Raw genomic sequence first — 21,939 nt, 5'->3', positions numbered from 1 at the left:
GCCAGACAGACAGACTAGAGAGAGATGCACTGTCAGCTAGGTTAGACAGGCAGAGAGAGATGCACTGCCCAGCTAGGTTAGCCAGACATACATGCACTGCAAGCTAGCACATCAACTTAACGTTACTGTTATTTGCTGACATCAAACTTGGAGAGCACACAAGTTTACCTGATTGCTGATCCCGCAATTCACTCTCATGGTGTTTTTTCCTTTCGTGACCAGAAGGATAGTTCCCGCTTCATCCTCTCATCGAAGTTGTAAACATTGACACGWGGGGAGGCGGGGCCCTACGCAACTTGCGTAGTGAGCGTATAGGGCTGCCCGRCTCTGGTGGGGAAAATGCAAAACTGACCCAAGATCAGCGTCTAGGGGGAACTTAACCCTACACACCCCTYAACACTGATACCTGTATTTTGCCTCCATTTGCAGTTTCTGATTGGGAGAGAAAATGGAGGAGGATTTCCAGATGAGGTCTTGAGTAACAAGCATTCCAGACCACTTATCTTCAAGTTGGACAGAAGGACTTGAAAATCAGTATGTTGTTGCATAACCCCATTGTGTCCTGAAACGTCTTTGATACTCTCTTCGTTTCAATGAATGTCCTGTATGGTTCCTCTAGCCTGGTCCCAGATYKGTTTGCTCTGTATGAGTTGKCTATACAGCACAAACCGATTTTGAGAACAGGCTGTTTCAATCTGTTACTTACCCTATTGTATAAATTGTAAATACTCTATCATTAATGTGTGTGCCTTTTCATGAAGAAACAGACAAATAAACCATCATTAAAATGAAATAGTCAGTTTATTATTCCATAAAAACAGACAGGTTAAAACTATATACAGTAGCATGCAATAGAACTGATACAATGTGGTTAACGGTGTGTATGTAGGTACAAGTTGCTCCTAAGCACTGACACAGGGTCAGATATCCCTCAATGGTTATGATTGCGAGTTGGGAAACTGATCCCAGATCTGAGGATAAGGGCATCTTCTACCTACAATAAACCTTTGTGTGCGAAGGGAGGCTCGGATTARGATGAGGATGTGTAGTCATGACGATATTGGGGGTTGCTATGGTATCCCAGGCGCTCCCCACAGATCAGACTGTGGATTAGCCACTCGGGCGACACCATGGGTACTTCCTGTGATGTCACACTCTTCAGAACCAATGGCGGACAGGTACGGTCTGTGACCACCACGTCAAACTTGCCCACTGGAATGTCTGTTGACGCAAACATAAGACGCGTTATGACATCCAGAACATGCATTTGTCTCTACTCAAAGCTCATGGTCATCTTTTACTCTAGAATGTTACCTAGTGATCATCTTGAACTACTTGTTGCGTAGGGATCAAGATTACAAACATTAGCTTGACAATAATGTAACAAACAGGGTAACACAGGAGAACAGAAAGTGGAAAAGGTGGATTGAACCTGTGACCTTGAGGGCTAATAAGTGTTAGGGGTGTTACCATACAGACACACCAACATGTTMRTTTTCAAGCACAGTGCTAGGTCATGATTAGTAATGGGACAGGTGAGCATGTATTGTACGTACCAGAGCTGTCCTTTTCTGCTTGGTGCTGTCTCACAGAGGAAGCTCCATTCATCATCAGCAGCTCAGACCACAGCTCCGCYGGCTCCCCAAATACCAACAGGACCCGCAGGGCCTTAAACGGGCTGCAGCGCGGATGCCTGATCAAAATAAACAAAAGCACTCAATGCATTCCCCTCAGGRACATATTCATTCTTGAAGTGTTTTGTTCACTTTGAATGCATGACTCTTGTGTTGCACTCTCTATAGCCACCGTGGTTATTTGTTTTGACCTGCTGGTCATCTAGGAACGGTTTACACATCTGGCACATGTACTCTTAAAATCTCCACCTGGTACATCCAGAAGAGGACTGGCCACCCCTCAGAGCTGGTTCCTCTCTAGGTTTTCTTCCTAGGTTCCTGTTTTTCCTAGCCACTGTGCTTGTGCATTGCTTGCTCTTAGGGGTTTTAGGCTGGGTATCTGTAAAGCACTTTGCGACAACTGCTATTGTTAAAAGGGTTTTATAAAAGTGTTTGATTGATAGACTGTGGATGCCATTATAATAGTAGACTACCAGTGTTTACATTCGTATCACTTGAGGCCGACTTAAACTGCCTGCATTAATATTCCTATATGATGGGGACAGGTGTAGTTTGACAACCTTTGGATATAAACAACTACAATCCCACCATTCCACTATGCGCTCGTCAGGGCCCACTCCGGCGGGCAGCAGGAGTTCTGTAGTTGAGCAGCTTGCCCTCCTTGCAACAGTCCCTCACCCAGATGTGAGACACACACGGCACGCCACTGCCACACACAGCAGGTACTTCCTGGTTCGGCTATGCTGGTCGTGTGATCAGCAGGCTCTGATAGGCCGCCTTGCACTGCAGAGGGAGGGAATCACAAGAGATGGCAATATTAGAAATTGAATATGTAGAACGAAAGCTAAACATTGCATTCTTTTAGTGGAGCAATTGAGGGAAGAATGCTGAAATGGAACTTGAACCAGGGACCCTTTGTTTACAGAGAAAGTGCACTACTCCTGTGACATTACAGTTGAAGTCAGAAGTTTACATACACCTTAGCCAAATACATTTAACTCAGTTTTTCACAATTCCTGACATTTAATCCTAGTAAAAATTCCCTGTCTTAGGTCAGTTAGGATCACCACTTTATTTTAAGAATGTGAAATGTTAGAATAATAGTAGAGAGAATGATTTATTTCAGCTTTTATTTTATCACATTCCCAGTAGGTCAGAAGTTTACATACACTCAATTTGTGTTTGGTAGCATTGCCTTTAAATTGTTTAACTTGGGTCAAACGTTTCGGGTACGCTTCCACAATAAGTTATGGGATTTGGCCCATTCCTCTGACAGAGCTGGTGTAACTGAGTCAGGTTTGTAGCCTCCTTGCTCGCACGTGCTTTTTCAGTTCTGCCCACATATTTTCTATGGGATTGAGGTCAGGGCATTGTGATGGCCACTCCAATACCTTGACTTTGTTGTCCTTACGCATTTTGTTACAACTTTGGAAGTATGGACAATGACCCAAGCATTTGGAAGACCCATTTGAAACCAAGCTTTAACTTCATGACTGATGTCTTGAGATGTTGCTTCAATATATCCAATAATTTTCCTGCCTCATGATGCCATCTATTTTGTGAAGTGCACCAGTCCCTCCTGCAGCAAAGCACCCCCACAACATGATGCTGCCACCCTCGTGCTTCATGGTTGGGATGGTGTTCTTCGGCTTGCAAGCCTCCCCCTTTTTCCTCCAAACATAACGATGGTCATTATGGCAAACAGTTCTATTTTTGTTTCATCAGACCAGAGGACATTTCTTCAAAAAGTACGATCTTTGTCCCATATGCAGTTGCAAACCGTAGTCTGGCTTTTTTTAATGGCAGTTTTGGAGCAGTGGCTTCTTCTTTGCTGAGCGGCCTTTCAGGTTATGTGGATGTAGATACTTTTGTACCTGTTTCCTCGCAATCTTCACAAGGTCCTTTGTTGTTCTGGGATTGATTTGCACTTTTCTCACCAAAGTACGTTCATCTCTAGAAGACAGAACACGTCCCCTTCCTGAGCGGTATGATGGCTGCGTGGTCCCATGGTGTTTATACTTGCGTACTATTGTTTGTACAGATGAACGTGGTACCTTCATGCGTTTGGAAATTGCTCCCAAGGATGAACCAGATTTGTGGAGGTCTACATTTTTTTTTTTTCTGAGGTCTTGCGCTGATTTCTTTTGATTTTCCCATGATATCAGGCAAAGAGGCACTGAGTTTGAAGTAGGCCTTGAAATACATCCACAGGTACACCTCCAATTGACTAAAATTATGTCAATTAGCCTATCAGAAGCTTCTAAAGCCATGACATCATTTTCTGGAATTTTCCAAGCTGTTTAAATGCACAGGCACTTAGTGTATGTAAACTTCTGACCCACTGGAATTGTGATATAGTGAATTATAAGTGAAATAATCTGTCTGTAAACAATTGTTGGAAAAATTACTTGTGTCATGCACAAAGTAGATGTCCTAACCGACTTGCCAAAACTATAGTTTGTTAACAAGAAATTTGTGGAGTGGTTGAAAAACAAGTTTTAATGACTCCAACCTGTGTATGTAAACTTCCAACTTCAACTGTAGGTGCAGAGGATGTAGTGCGCCTACATAAAGTAATGCTGCCCACTGTCGCTCTCCATATCCATGAGAACTGACATGGCTGTAGAAGTGTGCTCATAGAAATAGAATTGCAGTGAAATGAGAGGCATTGTCCCTTCTAGTAATTCTATCTCTATGGGTGTTCCATGTCACCTGTTCCTCGTTGAAGTCGTGGAGGATGAAGCCTGCTCCGGCCTCCAGCTGGGTCTCAGTGTAGCGTTTGTGATAGGGGGCCGTCTGCACATACTTATTGGAGGGAAGGACAACATAAAACATGTTAACATACACATCATAGAGATCTTTAGCTGTCATTTAGATAAACAAAAAGGATGTCGGTGTGTCGTAAATGAATTAAATACATTTCATTGAGGCTGCACAGACCACTGTGGAAGACCTTTGCCTAAAACTAGCCAGATTCCTGGGCAGAATTCTTACTTGAGATCCACCACTCAGTAAATTTTTTCTTGCAAGTTTCCCATTGACATGATTAATTATTAACACCAAAGTCTCAAGTTAGGATTCCGCCGATTTATGAATATCTGTCAAACTTTAATATTGGAATGAACAACAAATTAGAGACCCCATAATAATTAAAATATAAATGTGGGGCTCCCCCAAAAGGTCAAAGATTTCAATGTTGTGCACCCCCAAAAGACAATTGTATAATTTGAACACTGGAATGAACTATCCCTTTAAGGGGTTTTCCACTGTCTGGGAATACACAGGGTCCCATTGACCCTAGACCTATGCTTTATGCACGTGGAGATCTGACTGGATTTGAGAGGTGTTTGCAATTTGATAGTACTGTAGCTCCACCCTGTCCTCTGATAAGCCAGATGGAGTTTCACCTATTGCTTATACAATCAAATCCTCTCCGATCTCCACAAGGGCGTAGGGTTTAGGGGTAGATTTGGGATTGGGCCATAGCCTTCTCACCCTCCTCGCCATCGCTGATTGGCTGGTTGGTCTGGCGGTCGCTCTCTGATGATGCGGTCAGCATGAAGCAAAGCCGAGGAAGAGAGATGCACTCTGAGGCAGCGGGCCGTGAGTCTCCGCCAGGTCACTATGGTCCCAGGGCAGGTCGGTGCCACTGCCTGAGTGTTTACACACACCAACCCGCTGACCTGTGGAGAGAAATGAATGGATGGACACATACAGACGCCACAATCAGAGACACACATACAGAGAGAGAGAAATAAGAGAGAGAAATAGAGAGACAGCAGAAATTAGAAACCATCAATGAAACAGCTGGAATTGTGTATTTCAAGAGAGAAAAGGTCTATGACGAAAAAGAGCTTTATAACAGACGGAGGAAGAACACGAACACCACCGGTGCAGTAAACATGAGGTTCAGCCCTTCAATCAACTAAAGGAAAACAGGTTTGACTTGACACTTCTCTCAATGTCATGAAACATTGTCTGCCGTCACTCAAAACAAGTTTTTGGGATCCGTGCGTGGTTCAAAGGGCGAAAGGTTTATGGAAGACACCCCTCTAAGCAAAAAGCCAGTGGATAACATAGAAACACACCTTTACCTGTTTCCTTTACACAGTGGACCAACACCAAGTCTATTAGTAGTTATTCACATACCAACTCAGCCTGAGGTCCTCTGTCGCTCCATTGGTAAAGCATGGCACTTGCAACGCCAGATAGTGGTTTCAATTCCCAGGACCACCCGTTTAAAAAAATATATTTTATTTTACCTTTATTTAACTAGGAAAGTCAGTTAATAACAAATTCTAATTTTCAATGACGGCCTAGGAACTGCCTTGTTCATGGGCAGAACAACATATTTTTACCTTGTCAGCTCAGGGATTCGATCTTGCAACCTTTCGGTTACTAGTCCAACACTAACCACCAGGCTACCTGCCACGTCGTACATAAAATGTACGCATGACTAAGTGGCCTTGGATAAAAGCGTCTGCTAAATGGCATATATTATTATATTATAAAGAGAGGGTGGTGGTTGCAGTGCACTGTGGGAGTCAAAAATGTCTGTGGGTCTAAATACAAACTCAAAGGCTTTATGACTGGTTATATACTGTAATCTCTATAGAGAGCTAGCAATACTAAGAATACTCTTTACAGAAAATAATTTCAAATATCCAATCTTTATTAAAAAATGTTTGTGTTAAAAACAACATGACATTTTCAATGCGTGCCTGCTCTTATAGTTCATAATTACATTCAGAATTAAAAACTCCCATACTGACAAAACCAATTGTATTAATAAATAGTTAAAATGTACATTGCAGCAGTCTAAAAATTCTGCACCCCACTGGACCAATTATGTTAATCAATATAGAAATATTTCTAGAATGTATAAAATGCCTGCACCTATCCAAACCATTACCAAGGGCTCTCAGTCCACTGTTCTGTGGTCAGGTCTGTATGGTTTGCTCAGTGATCTATGCTCTGAGGTTGGGGTTGAGGTTAGGGCTGTGGCTTAGTGTTAAAAGCCTGGGGTTGAGGTTAGGGCTGTGGCTTAGTGTTAAAACGCTGGGGTTGAGGTTAGGCTGTGCCTTAGTGTTACATAGACTGGGTTGAGGTTAGGGCTGTGGTTAGTGTTAAAAGCCTGGGGTTGAGGTTAGGGCTGTGGCTTAGTGTTACATAGACTGGAGTTGGGGTTAGGGTGTGGCTTAGTGTTACATAGAACTGGGGTTGAGGTTAGGGCTGTGGTTTAGTGTTACATAGACTGGAGTTGAGGTTAGGGCTGTGGTTTAGTGTTACATAGACTGGGGTTGAGGTTAGGGCTGTGGCTTAGTGTTACATAGACTGGAGTTGGGCGTTGAGGGTTAGGGCTGTGGTTTAGTGTTACATAGACTGGAGTTTGGGGTTGAGGTTAGGGCTGTGTGCTTAAGTGTTACAATAGACTGGAGTTGGGCATTTTAAGGTTTTGGGTTGACATTTAAGTGAACTAAATGTTTGAGGTTACAGTTGAGGGTTTAGGCTTGGACAGAGGTTAGGTGTAGGGTCAGGGTTAAGGTTAGGGTGACTAGGTCTCCGTACGCGGCTCTGGCTCCCCCTCCCCTCTGCGACCTCGCTTAGCCGGGGTCCTGTCCCTGTCCTCAGAGCTGAATCAGCTTCTCTTCCAGAGGGCCAGGGTGAGGGGCTGGCCCCTCCTGTGATCCCCTGCGTCTCCTCTTCCCCTCACCAGGTTATCTGTGGAAGACAGCGGCCATAGAATGTACTCATTATATCTCTACTTCAATCTGTAGGGGCGGCACAGCAATGTCACAACGTCATCACACTTGACACGGAAATGACACTTGGCGAGTCTTTATCAAGCTATGTGAAATGTAGAGATGACTCAACTCAAACTTAAGAGGAGTAATGTAATATATTTCCTTATTGGGCAGTGCTCACATTATACCATTTTAACATTATCATGCCAACCCAACCCAGATTGTACTGTTTTTATTTAACCGGGTAAGTTGACTGAGAACACATTCTCATTTACAGCACGACCTGGGTAATAGTTACAGGGAGAGGAGTGGAGATGAATGAGCACAATTGGAAGCTGGGGATGATTAGGTGGTCATGATGGTATGGGGGTCAGATTGGGAATTTAGCCAGGACACCAGGGTTAACACCCCTACTCTATTATAAGTGCCATGGGATCTTTTAGTGACCACAGAGAGTCAGGACACCCGTTTAACATCCCATCCAAAAGACTGCACCCTACACAGGGCAATGTCCCAATCACTGCCCTGGGGCATTGGGATATTTTTTATAATTTTTTTAGACCAGAGAAAAGAGTGCTCCTACTGGCCCTCCAACACACTTCCAGTAGCATCTGGTCTCCCATCCAGGGACCACCCAGGACCAACCCTGCTTAGCTTCAGAAGCAAGCCAGCAGTGGGATGCAGGGTGGTATGCTACTGTGCTAGGTCAATCATTTAGTTTCACATTGTCCTTTCCAGAAGAGTTTCAGCAACTATTGTGTTAGCGTAACCAGGCCAGTGCAGTACAGCTCGGCTCAGTGTGGAAAGGGTACTTGTGGTTCTCGCCAGGCGCACGGCTATATGGTTCTCACTCAGTCAATCCTCAAAGCTTTGTGTTCGTCTTACCCAGGCTGATATCAGAGGCCTTGGCCAGGGGTGTGGAGGGCTCGTAGGGCCCCAGGCCGTACTGTTCTCTCAGCCTGTTTGCCTTGTTCCATGGCAGGATGACAGAGCTGCGGCTGTACCACTGCCTCTCTACAGCTGTAGTGGCTGTAGTCTGGCCTCCCTCTCTACAGCTGTAGTGGCTGTAGTCTGGCCCTCCCTCTCTACAGCTGTAGTGGCTTGTAGTCTGGCCCTCCCTCTCTACAGCTGTAGTGGCTGTAAGTCTGGCCCTCCCTCTCTACAGCTGTAGTCTGGCCCTGCTTCTCCACACTGTAGAACAAGTCCTCGCCCTCCTTCTTGTAGTCCTTCACTCGACTGGGGAGACAAGGCAAAGACAGAGAAGGGTTGAAAAAGCAGTCAAATTTGCATCATATCAGCTACATGGAGAAAAACAACAGTCAATTGAAGAGAGACTACTGTACACTGATGTTAACATTCCACTGAAGATCCATTACATTTGTAGAGAGTCAGGGATCACAATGTGCCGGAGCTTCTTTTCCATTTAAAGACAAATGGGAAAAGGGCCAACCACATGAAGGGAAATGAGTTTACAGTGACCTGGGACAGCCCGACCTCTTCTCAGCCCATGGGTCTGTGTTGAGAATCGAATTGTCTTCTTTTTCTATCCTCCACTCCAAACCCATTACAACCCCATTCTCTCTTCTCCTGTCCTGCGTCCAGATTCTCCACACGTGTTTCCACACTCCTGTCATGCGTTTAACCATGGGAGAAACTTACTCCAGTTAATGCTTACACCAAACCAGTCATATGCTTTTAAATCCATGTCAGGGATTGTTCAAGTGGAAACTTTGGGAGTGTAAACAATCTGTCTTCTCCTTTCCCCTTCTCATGCCGCGTTCAAAACAACTGGGAACTCTCTGACTTCCGACTTTATTGCTTTCAAAACTACTGGGAACGAGGGAAAGAAACGAGCTTGACTGGGAAAAATCGATTTGAACGGTCATTCCAACTCAAGGTCTCTTTTAGAGCTCCGACTTTCCGACCTGAAGATCACCGACGTCATGATTTGACCTCATATTTTTCAGAGTTCCCAGTTGTTTTGAACGCGGAATCAACCTGTGCTGAAGTACTCGTCCTCCAGCAGTGCCGTGACCTCAGTGTCCAGGGGGATGGGGTCGCACAGCAGGATGTCCTTGCCCGTGACCTCGCACTCATAGCTGTCATCGAAGAGCAGCCCGGTAACGCCCTCGCCCAGGTCCTTGGTGATGCGGCCTGAGTAGAAGTAGCCGTTGCTGGACCACTTGGCCACCACGCGAAGCCCCACGAAGCTGCTCCCAGCTGGGCTGCCTTCATCTTGGGAAGTGGTGGTGAGGAGAGACGTGGAGAGTGGCTGGGGACAGCTGGGCTGTCTGGGATGTGCGGGGTGGGACACAGGCGGGTGTAGGGCTCATCTTCGGAGGACAGGGGTTGGCCGCGGGCATTGGCACGCGGGACGCCGCACCCCTGAGAGAGTCAATAGGACAAAGAGCACCATCAACATTTTGAACATTACAGACAGATATGTTTAGAAACGTTATGTAAAGAATAGATCAGCGTTACTCCTCCAGTGGAACAGACCAGTCATGTTCTATATACTGTACTGACATTTTATTCCAGTAGTGCTTTAAAAGTTTGGGCTCCTTATCGTCAATAGAAACATATATGTTAGACAGGGACAGCTGTGTTACATTGAGATGATTAGTGAAGACAGGAAAAGGAGACAGCTGCGTTGTATTGAGATGATAGTGAAGACAGGAAAAGGAGACAGCTGTGTTACATTGAGATGATTAGTGAAGACAGGAAAAGGAGACAGCTGTGTTACATTGAGATGATTAGTGAAGACAGGAAAAGGAGACAGCTTGTGTTACATTGAGATGATTAGTGAAGACAGGAAAGGAGACAGCTGTGTTACATTGAGATGATTAGTGAAGACAGGAAAAGGAGACAGCTGTGTTGCATTGAGATGATTAGTGAAGACAGGAAAAGGAGACAGCTGTGTTACATTGAGATGATTAGTGAAGACAGGAAAAGGAGACAGCTGTGTTACATTGAGATGATTAGTGAAGACAGAAAAGGAGACAGCTGTGTTGCATTGAGATGATTAGTGAAGACAGGAAAAGGAGACAGCTGTGTTTGTATTGAGATGATTAGTGAAGACAGGAAAAGGATACAGCTGTGTTGCATTGAGATGATTAGTGAAGACAGGAAAAGGAGACAGCTGTGTTGCATTGAGATGATTAGTGAAGACAGGAAAAGGAGACAGCTGTGTTGTATTGAGATGATTAGTGAAGACAGGAAAAGGAGACAGCTGTGTGCATTGAGATGATTAGTCGAAGAGGAAAAGGAGACAGCTGTGTTGCATTGAGATGATTAGTGAAGACAGGAAAAGGAGACAGCTGTGTTGCATTGAGATGATTAGTGAAGACAGGAGAAGGAGACAGCTGTGTTGCATGAGATGATTAGTGAAGACAGGAAAAGGAGACAGCTGTGTTGCATTGAGATGATTAGTGAAGACAGGAAAAGGAGACAGCTGTGTTGTATTGAGATGATTAGTGAAGACAGAAAAGGATACAGCTGTGTTGCATTGAGATGATTAGTGAAGACAGGAAAAGGAGACAGCTGTGTTGCATTGAGATGATTAGTGAAGACAGGAAAAGGATACAGCTGTGTTGCATTGAGATGATTAGTGAAGACAGGAAAAGGATACAGCTGTGTTGCATTGAGATGATTAGTGGAAGACAGGAAAAGGAGACAGCTGTGTTGTATTGAGATGATTAGTGAAGACAGGAAAAGGAGACAGCTGTGTTGTCATTGAGATGATTAGTGAAGACAGGAAAAGGAGACAGCTTGTTACATTGAGATGATTAGTGAAGACAGGAAAAGGAGACAGCTGTGTTACATTGAGATGATTAGCGGAGACAGGAAAAGGAGAAAGCTGTGTTGTATTGAGATGATTAGTGAAGACAGGAAAAGGAGACAGCTGCGTTGCATTGAGATGATTAGTGAAGACAGGAAAAGGATACAGCTGTGTTGCATTGAGATGATTAGTGAAGACAGGAAAAGGATACAGCTGTGTTGCATTGAGATGATTAGTGAAGACAGGAAAAGGAGACAGCTGTGTTGCATTGAGATGATTAGTGAAGACAGGAAAAGGAGACAGCTGTGTTGTATTGAGATGATTTAGTGAAGACAGGAAAAGGAGACAGCTGTGTTACATTGAGATGATTAGTGAAGACAGGAAAAGGAGACAGCTGTGTTGTATTGAGATGATTAGTGAAGACAGGAAAAGGAGAAAGCTGTGTTGTATTGAGATGATTAGTGAAGACAGGAAAAGGAGACAGCTGCGTTGCATTGAGATGATTAGTGAAGACAGGAAAAGGATAATGTCAGCAGGGACAGTGTGGGATTAGAGAGACACTGGTCTGGAACAAAATACCTGCGTACTGCAGCTCTCAGAAACAGCAGGATGGAGGATCCTTGTTCTAAAGCTAGGAACCCAAAATGTTCCATTTCTGTACTCGATGCTAAGGTTTCACTAAACTATCTCCGTGTCTCATCTCAGGTTGACTTGTTTTCAAAATGGAAGCCAAAAGGTTGGAAAAATGTACACGCACCTACACGTTTTAGAATGATGAATGATGCCGGGAAGCAACCAACTCCATGCGTCCATGTGTTGCACACCAGTTGAATCGCGTTGCATTACTATTTTGGGAAGGCACAATTGGCTACGTACGTGCTGGCGTGGATGTAGTTGTGTTTGTTCATGCACCTAATGTCTGCTTTTGATGATGTCACTAGGTGTTTCTGAAACTCTGACCCACTACAGCTCCAGTGGCGTCCCTAGACAGGGCTCACCTGGACAGGGGTGAGCGGGACGGAGGTCTGCCCCTCCTGGCTCTTCCGCGGGGCGTCAATGGGGTGAAGGCCCGCGACCCATGGAGTCCTTGAACTCTCTCTCCCATGAACTCTGACCCTGCCGGTTGACCCCTGTGGCCCCTCTGCTGCGGCCCACTCCCCCTCCTGGGGCTGCAGACAGAGAYGAGAGGGATAGGGAAGGATGAATCATCCCATAAAAGCTGAACTAAGGTCAGTTTTATGTTTTTCCTSATGATGGTTGAGGTTAGGGTTGGGGGAGGGTTAGCTGATCCTAGATCTATGCCCAGGCCAAGTTCTACCAAGAGAAGGATGGTCCGTACAGCAGAAATGGGGCAGCTGATGGACACCCCTATTGTGACCATATGGGTTGGTCCATCTAGGGGAGCAGTTGTGGATAGGGCCTTACCATAGGTGTTGATAGGGGGATCTTAGAATAACTTATCTGGGTGTTGGGTTGGGGGGTTGTGGCGGAGGGGTAGTTAGACAGTGGACAAAGTCAAAGACTGACATATGCATGCAAACCTGTCAACACGTAAGAGTGGTCAAAAGCATAGACATAGAATGTCACTTCTAGTAATTCCATTTCTATGGTTAAGAGGGTACTTAGATACTGAACCCTTGTTTAGTATAGGAATTATTTTGTTTCTCTGATGTTTGTGTTGTTGACAGGTGTGAAAATGTGCGTGCAAAGACAACAGAGATGAATTAAGACTAAGAAATAAGCACAAGAAATAGTGTTAAGAGCATGGATATAGATCATGTTACAGAAGACTAGACTGAGGGCCACTCATTACAAGAAGGCAGAAGGCAGTCACTAGACGGAAAAGGTCAATTCAGATCAGGAAATTAACTGCATGCATCATTTAAAAATATATATAATCCAATTCAAACCCATGTCCATTACAGTACCTGGCAGACTTGGGCCCTCGGCTGGGCGGCATGATAAAGTCGGGGCCCCTCTGGGCAGGGCCTGTGACTATGCTGGTGCCCCCGGAGCTGTGCTGCAGGCTGGAAGCTTTGGAGGACAGAGAGCTGACATCACCCAGGTCACCGGAGGTCATGGAGCTGCCGGTGCGACACAGAGAGATGTCGCTGTCCAACACACGGCTGGTTCCACCACCGGCTCCTCCGACTCCTGAGGAAGAGAAAGAAGAAGCACGCACACACACACACACAGCAACAGTGAGGCGTAATCAATGACAAAAAGAAGAGTTGAAAGGTCTACGAGCTAAATGGCTTGGTCACCATCAGTGACCTTACGCGCACCTCTCTCCCGTCCTCGTAGTACACGTCTGTGATGATGCGTGTGACCGTCGTCCTCACTTCTGAATGGTCCGCACGTGTCTCTGATGGGCGGGACCAGCAGCTGCCCTCGAGGGTGGGGTCTCTGGCTCGCCCTGTCACACAGAAGGGGGTGGAGTTAACCCTTGACCCTCAGAACGCGTTCTTCGCTTACACCTATCATGGGCTGTATGTATGAAGTATCTCAGAGCAGAAGTGCTGATCTAGGATCAGTTGTGCCTCAGAGATCATAATGAATAAGATTACATGGGCAGGTTGGACCAGATCCTAGATCAGCACCCCTGAGACGTTTGATACATTCAGCCCTTGATCTGCTACAAGGTCACTTCGTTTTATATTCTGTCAGAGATAAAATCATAAAATAAAATAAGCAATTGTCAATTTATTAATTTAATTTCAAACAGGACGCCAATCTTGATCTGCTAACCGTTAAGGGGTAGGGGCTAGCAAGAGGCAATGGTTTGTTTCTGTTATTCGGACATGTTATTATTGTTCCATTTTGACATTGTAAGAAGGACAGGAGGTGTGAGGTAACTAAGGACCCTAATGCTGGCTGCTGGAGACCTGGGGCCAGCCGCTTCAAAACTGGTCTGCTGAAACGCCACTCTCTGACAAAGCTAGAGTCAGAGAGGAGGAAGCAAAAGGACACATGAGACAAGCAAGGTGGATGAAGAGAGTGTAAGAAAGAGGGAGGGGGATGACAAAACAGCAGGACATGAGACAGGCAAGGTGGATGAAGGGAGTAGAAGAGAAACAACAAAACAGCAGGACATGAGACAGGCAAGGTGGATGAAGGGAGTAGGAGAGAAACAACAAAACAGCAGGACATGAGACAGGCAAGGTGGATGAAGGGGTAGGAGAGAAACAACAAACATGAGACAGGCAAGGTGGATGAAGGGAGTAGGAGAGAAACAACAAACAGCAGGACATGAGACAGGCAAGGTGGATGAAGGGAGTGAGAGAAGCAACAAACACGCAGGACATGAGACAGGCAAGGTGGATGAAGGGAGTAGGAGAGAAGCAACAAAACAGCAGGACATGAGACAGGCAAGGTGGATGAAAAGAAAGAAAGAACGACGAGGGGAAATGGCGGTCAGGCTAGAAGAATAACGTACAGGAATCTCATCTCTTTCTACTCCCTTGCAATATGATCAACCATATCCTTGTAGCTAACCAGTGGCTCTTACCTTACTGGTGAACTGGGAGAGACGGTGTTGTCAAAGCTTGTCTGCTGGGACACGGCCCTCTGTCTGATGGCAGCGGCTCTGGTGGGGGTGGATGGCTCCGGGGGCCCACACGGCCCTCTATCTCCAGCTGCGGTGCCTTTTTGTGGTGTTTTCACTGCTGGACGGCCTGGGGTGGATGGTTCAGCAGGAGGCTCTTTCTCTCTGAGCCAATGGCAACGTACGCTTCACTTCCTGGCGGGGGCTGGAGAGAGGCTCGGATTGGCTGTTGGGGAGGCTGATGCATTCCAGGGAGGGAGAGGGGATGGAGGGTCTTTGGGAGCTTTTCTGCTGTGAGGGTGAGCTGAACAGTTCCCCTCTGTGAAAGGTGAGAGAGATATTTCATATGTCAATGGCACAATCAACCACTTTCATTGTGTGGTGAGCGTTCAAGAGCCCAAATGGCTGCCGTGCATCACCCAGAGGGCGCTACACATGGATGGGGTGAGTCCCTACACTATAAAGCACTTTCAGGACTAATAGAAATACATGTCTGCACATATAAATATACCGTGCCTATAGAAAGTATTCATATCCCTTAAATTATTCCACATGTTGTGTTACAGCCTGAAATAAAAATGGATTAAATAAATTGTTCTCACCCATCTACACACAATATTCCATAATGACAAAGCGAAAACATATTTTTTGAAACTTTTGAAAATGAAATACAGACTCTCTCATTTACTTAAGTACTCACACCCCTGAGTCAATACTTTGTAGAAGCACCGTTGGAAGTGATTACATCTGTGAGTCTTTCTGGGTAAGTTCTAAGAGCTTTCCACACCTGGATTGTGCAACATTTGCCCATTATATTTTCAAAATTCTTCAAGCTCCGTCAAATTGGTTGTTGATCATTGCTAACAACCATTTTCAGGTCTTGCCGTAGATTTAAGTCAAAACTGTAACTCGGCCACTCAGGAACATTCACAAGTCTTCTTGGTAAGCAACTCTGATGTAGATTTGGCCTTGTATTTTAGGTTATTGTCCTGCTAAAAGGTGAATCATCTCCAGTGTCTGGTGGAAAGCAGACTGAACCAGATTTTCCTCTAGGATTTTCCTGTGCTTAGCTTCATTCCGTTTATTTTTTATCCTGAAAAACTCCCCAGTCCTTAAGCATACCCATAACAGCCAGCACTATGCTTGAAATATGCTTGAAATAGAGTGGTATTCAGTAATGTGTTTGTATTGGATTTGCCCCAAACATATGCACTTTGTATTCAGGACAAAAATGTAATTGCTTTGCCACATTTTTTGCAGTATTACTTTAGTACCTTGTTGCAAAGAGGATGCATGTTTTGGAATATTTGTATTCTGTACAGGSTTCCTTTTTTTCACTCTGCCATTTAGGTTAGTATTGTGGAGTAGCTACAATGTTGTTGATCCATCCTCAGTTTTCTATCACAGCCATGAAACGAACTGTTTTAAAGTCACCATTGTCCTCCCCATGGTGAAATCCCTGAGCAGTTTCCTTCCTCTCCGGAAACTGAGTTAGGAAGTACAGCTATATCTTTYTAGTGACTGGATGTATTGATACACCATCCAAAGTGTATTTTTTTAATTTTTTTATACCCATCTACCAATAGGTGACCTTGGCGAGGCATTGGAAAACCTRCCTGGTGGTTGAATCTGTCTGAAATGCAATGCTCAACTGAGGCACCTTACAGACAATTGTATGAGTGGGGTACAGAGATGAGGTAGTCATTAAAAATCATGTTCACCACTATTATTGCACCCAGAGTGAGTCCATGCAACTTATTATGTGACTTGTTCAGCACATTTTTACTCCTGAACATATTTAGGCTTTCCATAACAAAGGTGTTGAATACTTATTGACTCAAGACATTTCAGCTTTTAATTTTTAATGAATTTGTTAAAATGTAAAAAGTCAGAATTCCCCTTTGACATTATGGGGTATTGTGTGTAGGCTGGTGACAAAAAAATATCAATTGAATCTATTTTAAATTCAAGCTGTAACACAACAAAATGTGGAAAAAGTCAAGGGGTTTGAATACTTTCTGAAAGCACTGTATATAAACTTATATAAGGGCTGATATCATCCTTTGCCAAATGTTAATAAAGGTTTCAATYTTGCCTCTGTAGTCCTGTAATGGTAGGACAGAGAAGCAGGTCCCACTAGGGCTGTGGTGTGTTGTGTGGACACCTTGAAAAAGACCTTGTTATAACACCTCGACAGGACAAAACCAGGCAGAGCCTCCATCTCTCTGAGGGGGCATGAATGGTACCCAAAATAGCAGAGAAGTAGGTCTCTCTCACACGCGCGCACACACTCAACCTACTTCCTGAATTGTAAAGAGATACCAGGACAGGTAGAGGGCTGTCAAGGTCAAATGGACACAAGATTGGAGCAGCATATTAACGTCCCTTGTTGATCCAAAACGGACATACCGTGAAACTTTAATTAATAGCATGGGTGTTTATTTGCTTAAAATCACTCAACACAACAGGCGCTTATTAGAGACAGGCGTCTATTTGAGCTAAACAACTATTTCCTTAATGCACACAGCTTTTGCTCACTTGCATAGTTAATTCACTTCTACCATTTTAATAAATGTTCTTCATTTTCTGCATAATTATTATCATTTAACACTGTCACATTTCTGTCTCTATTTTGAGAAAAAACTTTTCCTTGACAATAATTATTCTCCTATTTGACTGTGCAATTTTGGCAGTTCTTACTTTCGCCACTAGTGTGCGATTGGCCGATTTCTAGGGTTCTGTACCCAGAAGTCGACTTTTTTTGTGTTTGCCAGTTAGCTAGCAGTTCTCAGCTGTTAGCAGCCAACGGCTAGCAATTTCTTACTGCTGATAAAAACAGGACTGACATAACTTTTTCTAGTCATTACTGAATTATTCAATGTAACAAATCAAACATGAAACCTTGTAAATAAGTCATCGTAACCTCGTAAACAATTAATTTAGACCCAGCGTTTATTTGAAAAGTTTATTAAACAGGCGTATATTTGCTGAAATGTGTGCCACTGCCCGGCTTTTAAAATGGACAAGCTGCTATTTGAGACTACGTTTAATTGAAGTTTTACAGTACTTTAAAACAGAACGGGTACTCGGAGGCCACTATAGACATTAGGCTTGTGTTACTACTAGGCTCTCATTTCGGCCAGCAGGGGAGCTAATATACTGGGAATCAACTGAAACTTACTTCAGGTTGGCACCAAATGTTCAGAGACAAACGTTCGTTTTCGAAGGCGTGCTGAAAATAACTATCCTTATCACATCATCATTATCAGAAATGACATGAGGTAAGTGTTCAGCAGGCATGCAACCGAAGAGATCAGCCCGAAACTGGGAGGTAGCCTACAATCCAAATTTCCACTAAAAACGCTTGTTTTAGGTTTGCATGCGCAACATTTTTGAATGTTTGTGCCACACTGTGACCTGATGAACACAACCCATGTCAGAGCATACACGTTGTTTACCTGACAGGGGTTCCAGGGTCACTGGGATGGGCCTCGGCCTGGTCCTCCATCACCTGTCTTGTCCTCCCTCACCCTGCTGAACACAGAGGGCTGGGCAGGGGGACGGGACACTGGTCATACAACAAGCCAATAGTATGTCATGAAATTGCCTTGCAATGCAGTATTCTCCATTTCCTTGGGAGAACGGAAATGTGTCTTTATACTAGAACCAAACCTCCTGAGACACACACGCGGAGACACCCTGAGCAGTCCCTTACTAGAAGGCAAAACGGCAGGAGTCGATCTAGGATACTGACACCAGCAACCCCCCAGCCAATTCAAAACTACTTTCGTAACCCGAGTGTCAACTCAACTGTGCATGGTAAAAGGATGAGCACTCACCACTCACCCAGAGGTGGCGCTCCTAGTGACCGGAGACTTTAATGCAGGGAAACTTAAATCAGTTCTACCAAATTTCTATCAACATGTTAAATGTGCAACCAGAGGGTAAACAATTCTAGATCACCTGTACTCCACACACAGAGACGCTGTACCAAGCTCTCCCTCGCCTCCATTTGGTAAATCGGACCACAACTCTATCCTCTGATTCCTGCTTACAAGCAAAAATGAAAGCAGGAAGCACCAGTGACTCAGTCTATTAAAAGTGGTCAGATGAAGCAAATGCTAAACTACAGGACTGTTTTGCTATCACAAACTGGAACATGTTCCGGGATTCTTCCGATGGCATTGAGTGAGAACCAATCAGTCACTGGCTTTCAATAAGGCATCGAGGACGTCGTCCCCATTCAGTACATACGTACCATACCCAACCAGCCATGATTACAACGAACATCGCACTGAGCTCAAAGGGTAGAGCTGCCACTTTCAAGGTGTGGGCTCTAACCCGAGAGACTTACAAGAAATCCCGCTATGCCCTGCGGCGAACGAACCTACTCTATCAACAAGCACAAACGTCAATACAGGGCTAAGATAGAATCATACTATCACGCTGACACACACGCTCGCATATGGCAGAGGCTGCATACGCTATATCAGCTCATAAGGAAGCACAGCTGCAGCTGCACAGTACACACCTACGCAGCGAGCTAAATCACTTCTATGCTCGCCTCGAGGCAAGCACTGAGCATGCATGAGAGCATCAGCGTTCCAGGCGACAGTGTGATCACGCTCTCCGTAGCCGACGTGAGTAAGACCTTTAAACAGGTCAACATACACAAGACTGCGGGGCCAGACGGATTACCAGGACGTGTGCTCCGGGCATGTGCTGACCAACTGGCAGGTGTCTTCACTACATTTTCAACATGTCCCTGATTGAGTCTGTTAATACCACACATGTTTCAAGCAACCACCATAGTCCCTGCCCAAGATCAAAAAGGGCAACCTGCCTAAATGACTACAGACCCGTAGCACTCACGTCCGTAGCCATGAAGTGCTTGAAAGGTTGTTCAGACTCACATCAAACCATTATCCCAGAAACCCAGACCCACTCCAATTTGCATACCGCCCAAAAGATCCACAGAGATGCAATCTCTATTGCACTCCACACTGCCCTTTCCCACCGACAAAAGGAACACTTATGTAGAAATGCTATTCATTGACTACAGCTCAGCGTTCAACACCATAGTACCCTCAAAGCTCATCACTAAGCTAAGGATCCTGGGACTAAACCCTCCCTCTGCAACTGGATCCTGGACTTCCTGACGGGCCGCCCCCAGGTGGTGAGGGTAGGAGCAACAACTCTGCCGCTGATCCTCAACACTGGAGCTCCACAGGGGTGCGTGCTCAGTCCCCTCCTGTACTCCCTGTTCACCCACGACTGCATGGCCAGGCACACTCCAACACCATCATTAAGTTTGCAGATAACAACCGTGGTAGGCCTGATCACCGACAATGACGAGACAGCATATAGGGAGAGGTCAGAGACCTGGCCGGGTGGTGCCAGAATAACAACCTATCCCTCAACGTAACCAAGACTAAGGAGATGATTGTAGACTACAGGAAAAGGAGGACCGAGAGCACCCATTCTCATCGACAGGGCTGTAGTGGAGCAGGTTGAGAGCTTCAAGGTCCTCGTGTCCACATCAACAACAAACTAGAATGGTCCAAACACACCAAGGCGGTCGTGAAGAGGGCACAACAAAGCCTATTCCCCCTCAGGAAACTAAAAAGATTTGGCATGGTCCTGAGATCCTCAAAAGGTTTTACAGCTGCAACATCGAGAGCATCCTCACTGGTTGCATCACTGCCTGGTACGGCAATTGCTCGGCCTTCGACCGCAAGCACTACAGAGGTGTGTGCGTACGACCCAGTACATCACTGGGCTAAGCTGCCTGCCATCCAGGACCTCTACACCAGGCGGTGTCAGAGGAAGCCCTAAAAATTGTCAAAGACTCCAGCCACCACAGTCATAGACTGTTCTCTCTACTACCGCATGGCAAGCGTACCGAAGTGCCAAGTCTAGGACAAAAAGCTTCTCAACAGTTTTCACCCCCAAGCCAGTAAGACTCATGAACAGGTAATCAAAATGGCTACCCGGACTATTTGCATTGTGTGCCCCCAAACCCTCTTTTACACTGCTACTACTCTGTGTATCATATATGCAGTCACTTTACTATATATTCATGTACATACTACCTCAATTGGGCCGACCAACCAGTGCTCCCGCAAATTGGCTAAACCGGCATCTGCATTGTTCCCGCCACCGCCCAACCCTCTTTTACTACTACTGCTACTCCTACTACTCTCTGATCATCATATATGCATAGTCACGTTAACCATATCTACATGTACATACTACCTCATCAGCCTGACTAACCGGTGCCTGTATGTAGCCTCGCTACTTTTATAGCCTCGCTACTGTATATAGCCTGTCTTTTTACTGTTGTTTTTATTTCTTTACTTACCTATTGTTCACTAACACCTTTTTTTCACTATTGGTTAGAGCCTGTAAGTAAGCATCGGCGCACGTGACAAATAAACTTTGATTTGATACAAAACCATGGAGACCAATTGACCGGACGAAGTCAGGTAATACATGTATATGTAAATACATTTAAATATATGCAAATGTCAGCCATGATCATTCACTGACAGTTGTAACATACTGTATTCAGCATCTTTGTATATATACATTATTATTCTATGATATTCTCAACAGTGCTCTTATTTGGGGTACAGAGTTGTGAACAAAAAGGCATCCTAGTATGAAAAAAGTATGAAAATGTATGCACACACTACTGTAAGCCGCTCTGGATAAGAGTGTCTGCTAAATGACTAAAATGTAAACAAAATAATATTAAATGAAGCTGAATCGTGATAATGAGATGTAGGAATCCATTTGGGACACAGCTCAAATCCCAGGCAGGGGRAAAAGTCTGAAATCGGGCTGCCTTGCATAGAAACCAAAGCRGGTTACCTGGTTACAGCCTTGACAACGGTGGTAACCTTGGAGACAGAGCCTTCCTCGTCTGATTGCGGTGGCTCTGGGAGGAAAAGAAAGTGTTTAATTTGGTCTTTTGGGGGGTTGAACAAAAGAAATCAACAAACKGAGACGTCTCTTCTTGCAGTAAAGGTGTGAGAGTCAGCAGATGTATCCATTGATGTATAGAAATGTGACGCTTCAGTAGTCATATGAAACCCTGTTMATTCTATGTACACAGTTGTTGGATGTTGTTTGATGCTGTTTGCATTTTCTATGGACCACTGAACCATCTGAAAGATAGTCACATGTCCCTCCATGGTATCAACACACAGATTCATAAGAAAATAACATACAGATGTC

General features: G+C 44.8%; 1 protein-coding gene and 1 long non-coding RNA gene across 3 annotated transcripts in view; one reads left to right on the top strand and one right to left on the bottom strand.

Annotated features, from left to right (window-relative positions):
* Nucleotides 1–782: 782 nt before the first annotated feature.
* The window catches only part of tp53bp1 (tumor protein p53 binding protein, 1), a 30,195-nt gene continuing 9,038 nt past the window's right edge, over nt 783–21,939 (bottom strand). The window contains 24 exon segments of the mRNA XM_070442671.1: nt 783–1,221; nt 1,557–1,693; nt 2,223–2,267; nt 2,269–2,344; nt 2,347–2,383; nt 2,385–2,417; nt 4,347–4,441; nt 5,130–5,198; nt 5,201–5,317; nt 7,203–7,266; nt 7,348–7,355; nt 8,264–8,390; nt 8,542–8,604; nt 9,366–9,620; nt 9,623–9,763; nt 12,124–12,325; nt 13,085–13,284; nt 13,287–13,310; nt 13,421–13,503; nt 13,506–13,572; nt 14,020–14,094; nt 14,670–14,871; nt 14,873–15,019; nt 21,574–21,640. Coding sequence (XP_070298772.1) covers nt 1,031–1,221; nt 1,557–1,693; nt 2,223–2,267; nt 2,269–2,344; nt 2,347–2,383; nt 2,385–2,417; nt 4,347–4,441; nt 5,130–5,198; nt 5,201–5,317; nt 7,203–7,266; nt 7,348–7,355; nt 8,264–8,390; nt 8,542–8,604; nt 9,366–9,620; nt 9,623–9,763; nt 12,124–12,325; nt 13,085–13,284; nt 13,287–13,310; nt 13,421–13,503; nt 13,506–13,572; nt 14,020–14,094; nt 14,670–14,871; nt 14,873–15,019; nt 21,574–21,640 — 2,525 coding nt within the window. The 3' untranslated portion in view covers nt 783–1,030.
* LOC139027464 (uncharacterized) lies at nt 6,591–7,107 on the top strand. Of its 2 annotated transcripts, XR_011479554.1 has the most exons (4): nt 6,591–6,644; nt 6,759–6,825; nt 6,940–6,987; nt 7,087–7,107. It is a non-coding gene; the product is annotated as an uncharacterized lncRNA (long non-coding RNA). The 2 variants fall into 2 exon arrangements; XR_011479553.1 differs by lacking the exons at nt 6,591–6,644; nt 6,759–6,825 and adding an exon at nt 6,827–6,893 and having other exon boundaries at nt 6,928–6,987.

The sequence above is a fragment of the Salvelinus sp. IW2-2015 genome, unplaced genomic scaffold, assembly GCF_002910315.2.
Source record: "Salvelinus sp. IW2-2015 unplaced genomic scaffold, ASM291031v2 Un_scaffold16446, whole genome shotgun sequence".
Classification (NCBI taxonomy): domain Eukaryota; kingdom Metazoa; phylum Chordata; class Actinopteri; order Salmoniformes; family Salmonidae; genus Salvelinus; species Salvelinus sp. IW2-2015.
This window is presented reverse-complemented; position numbering and strand designations above follow the sequence as displayed.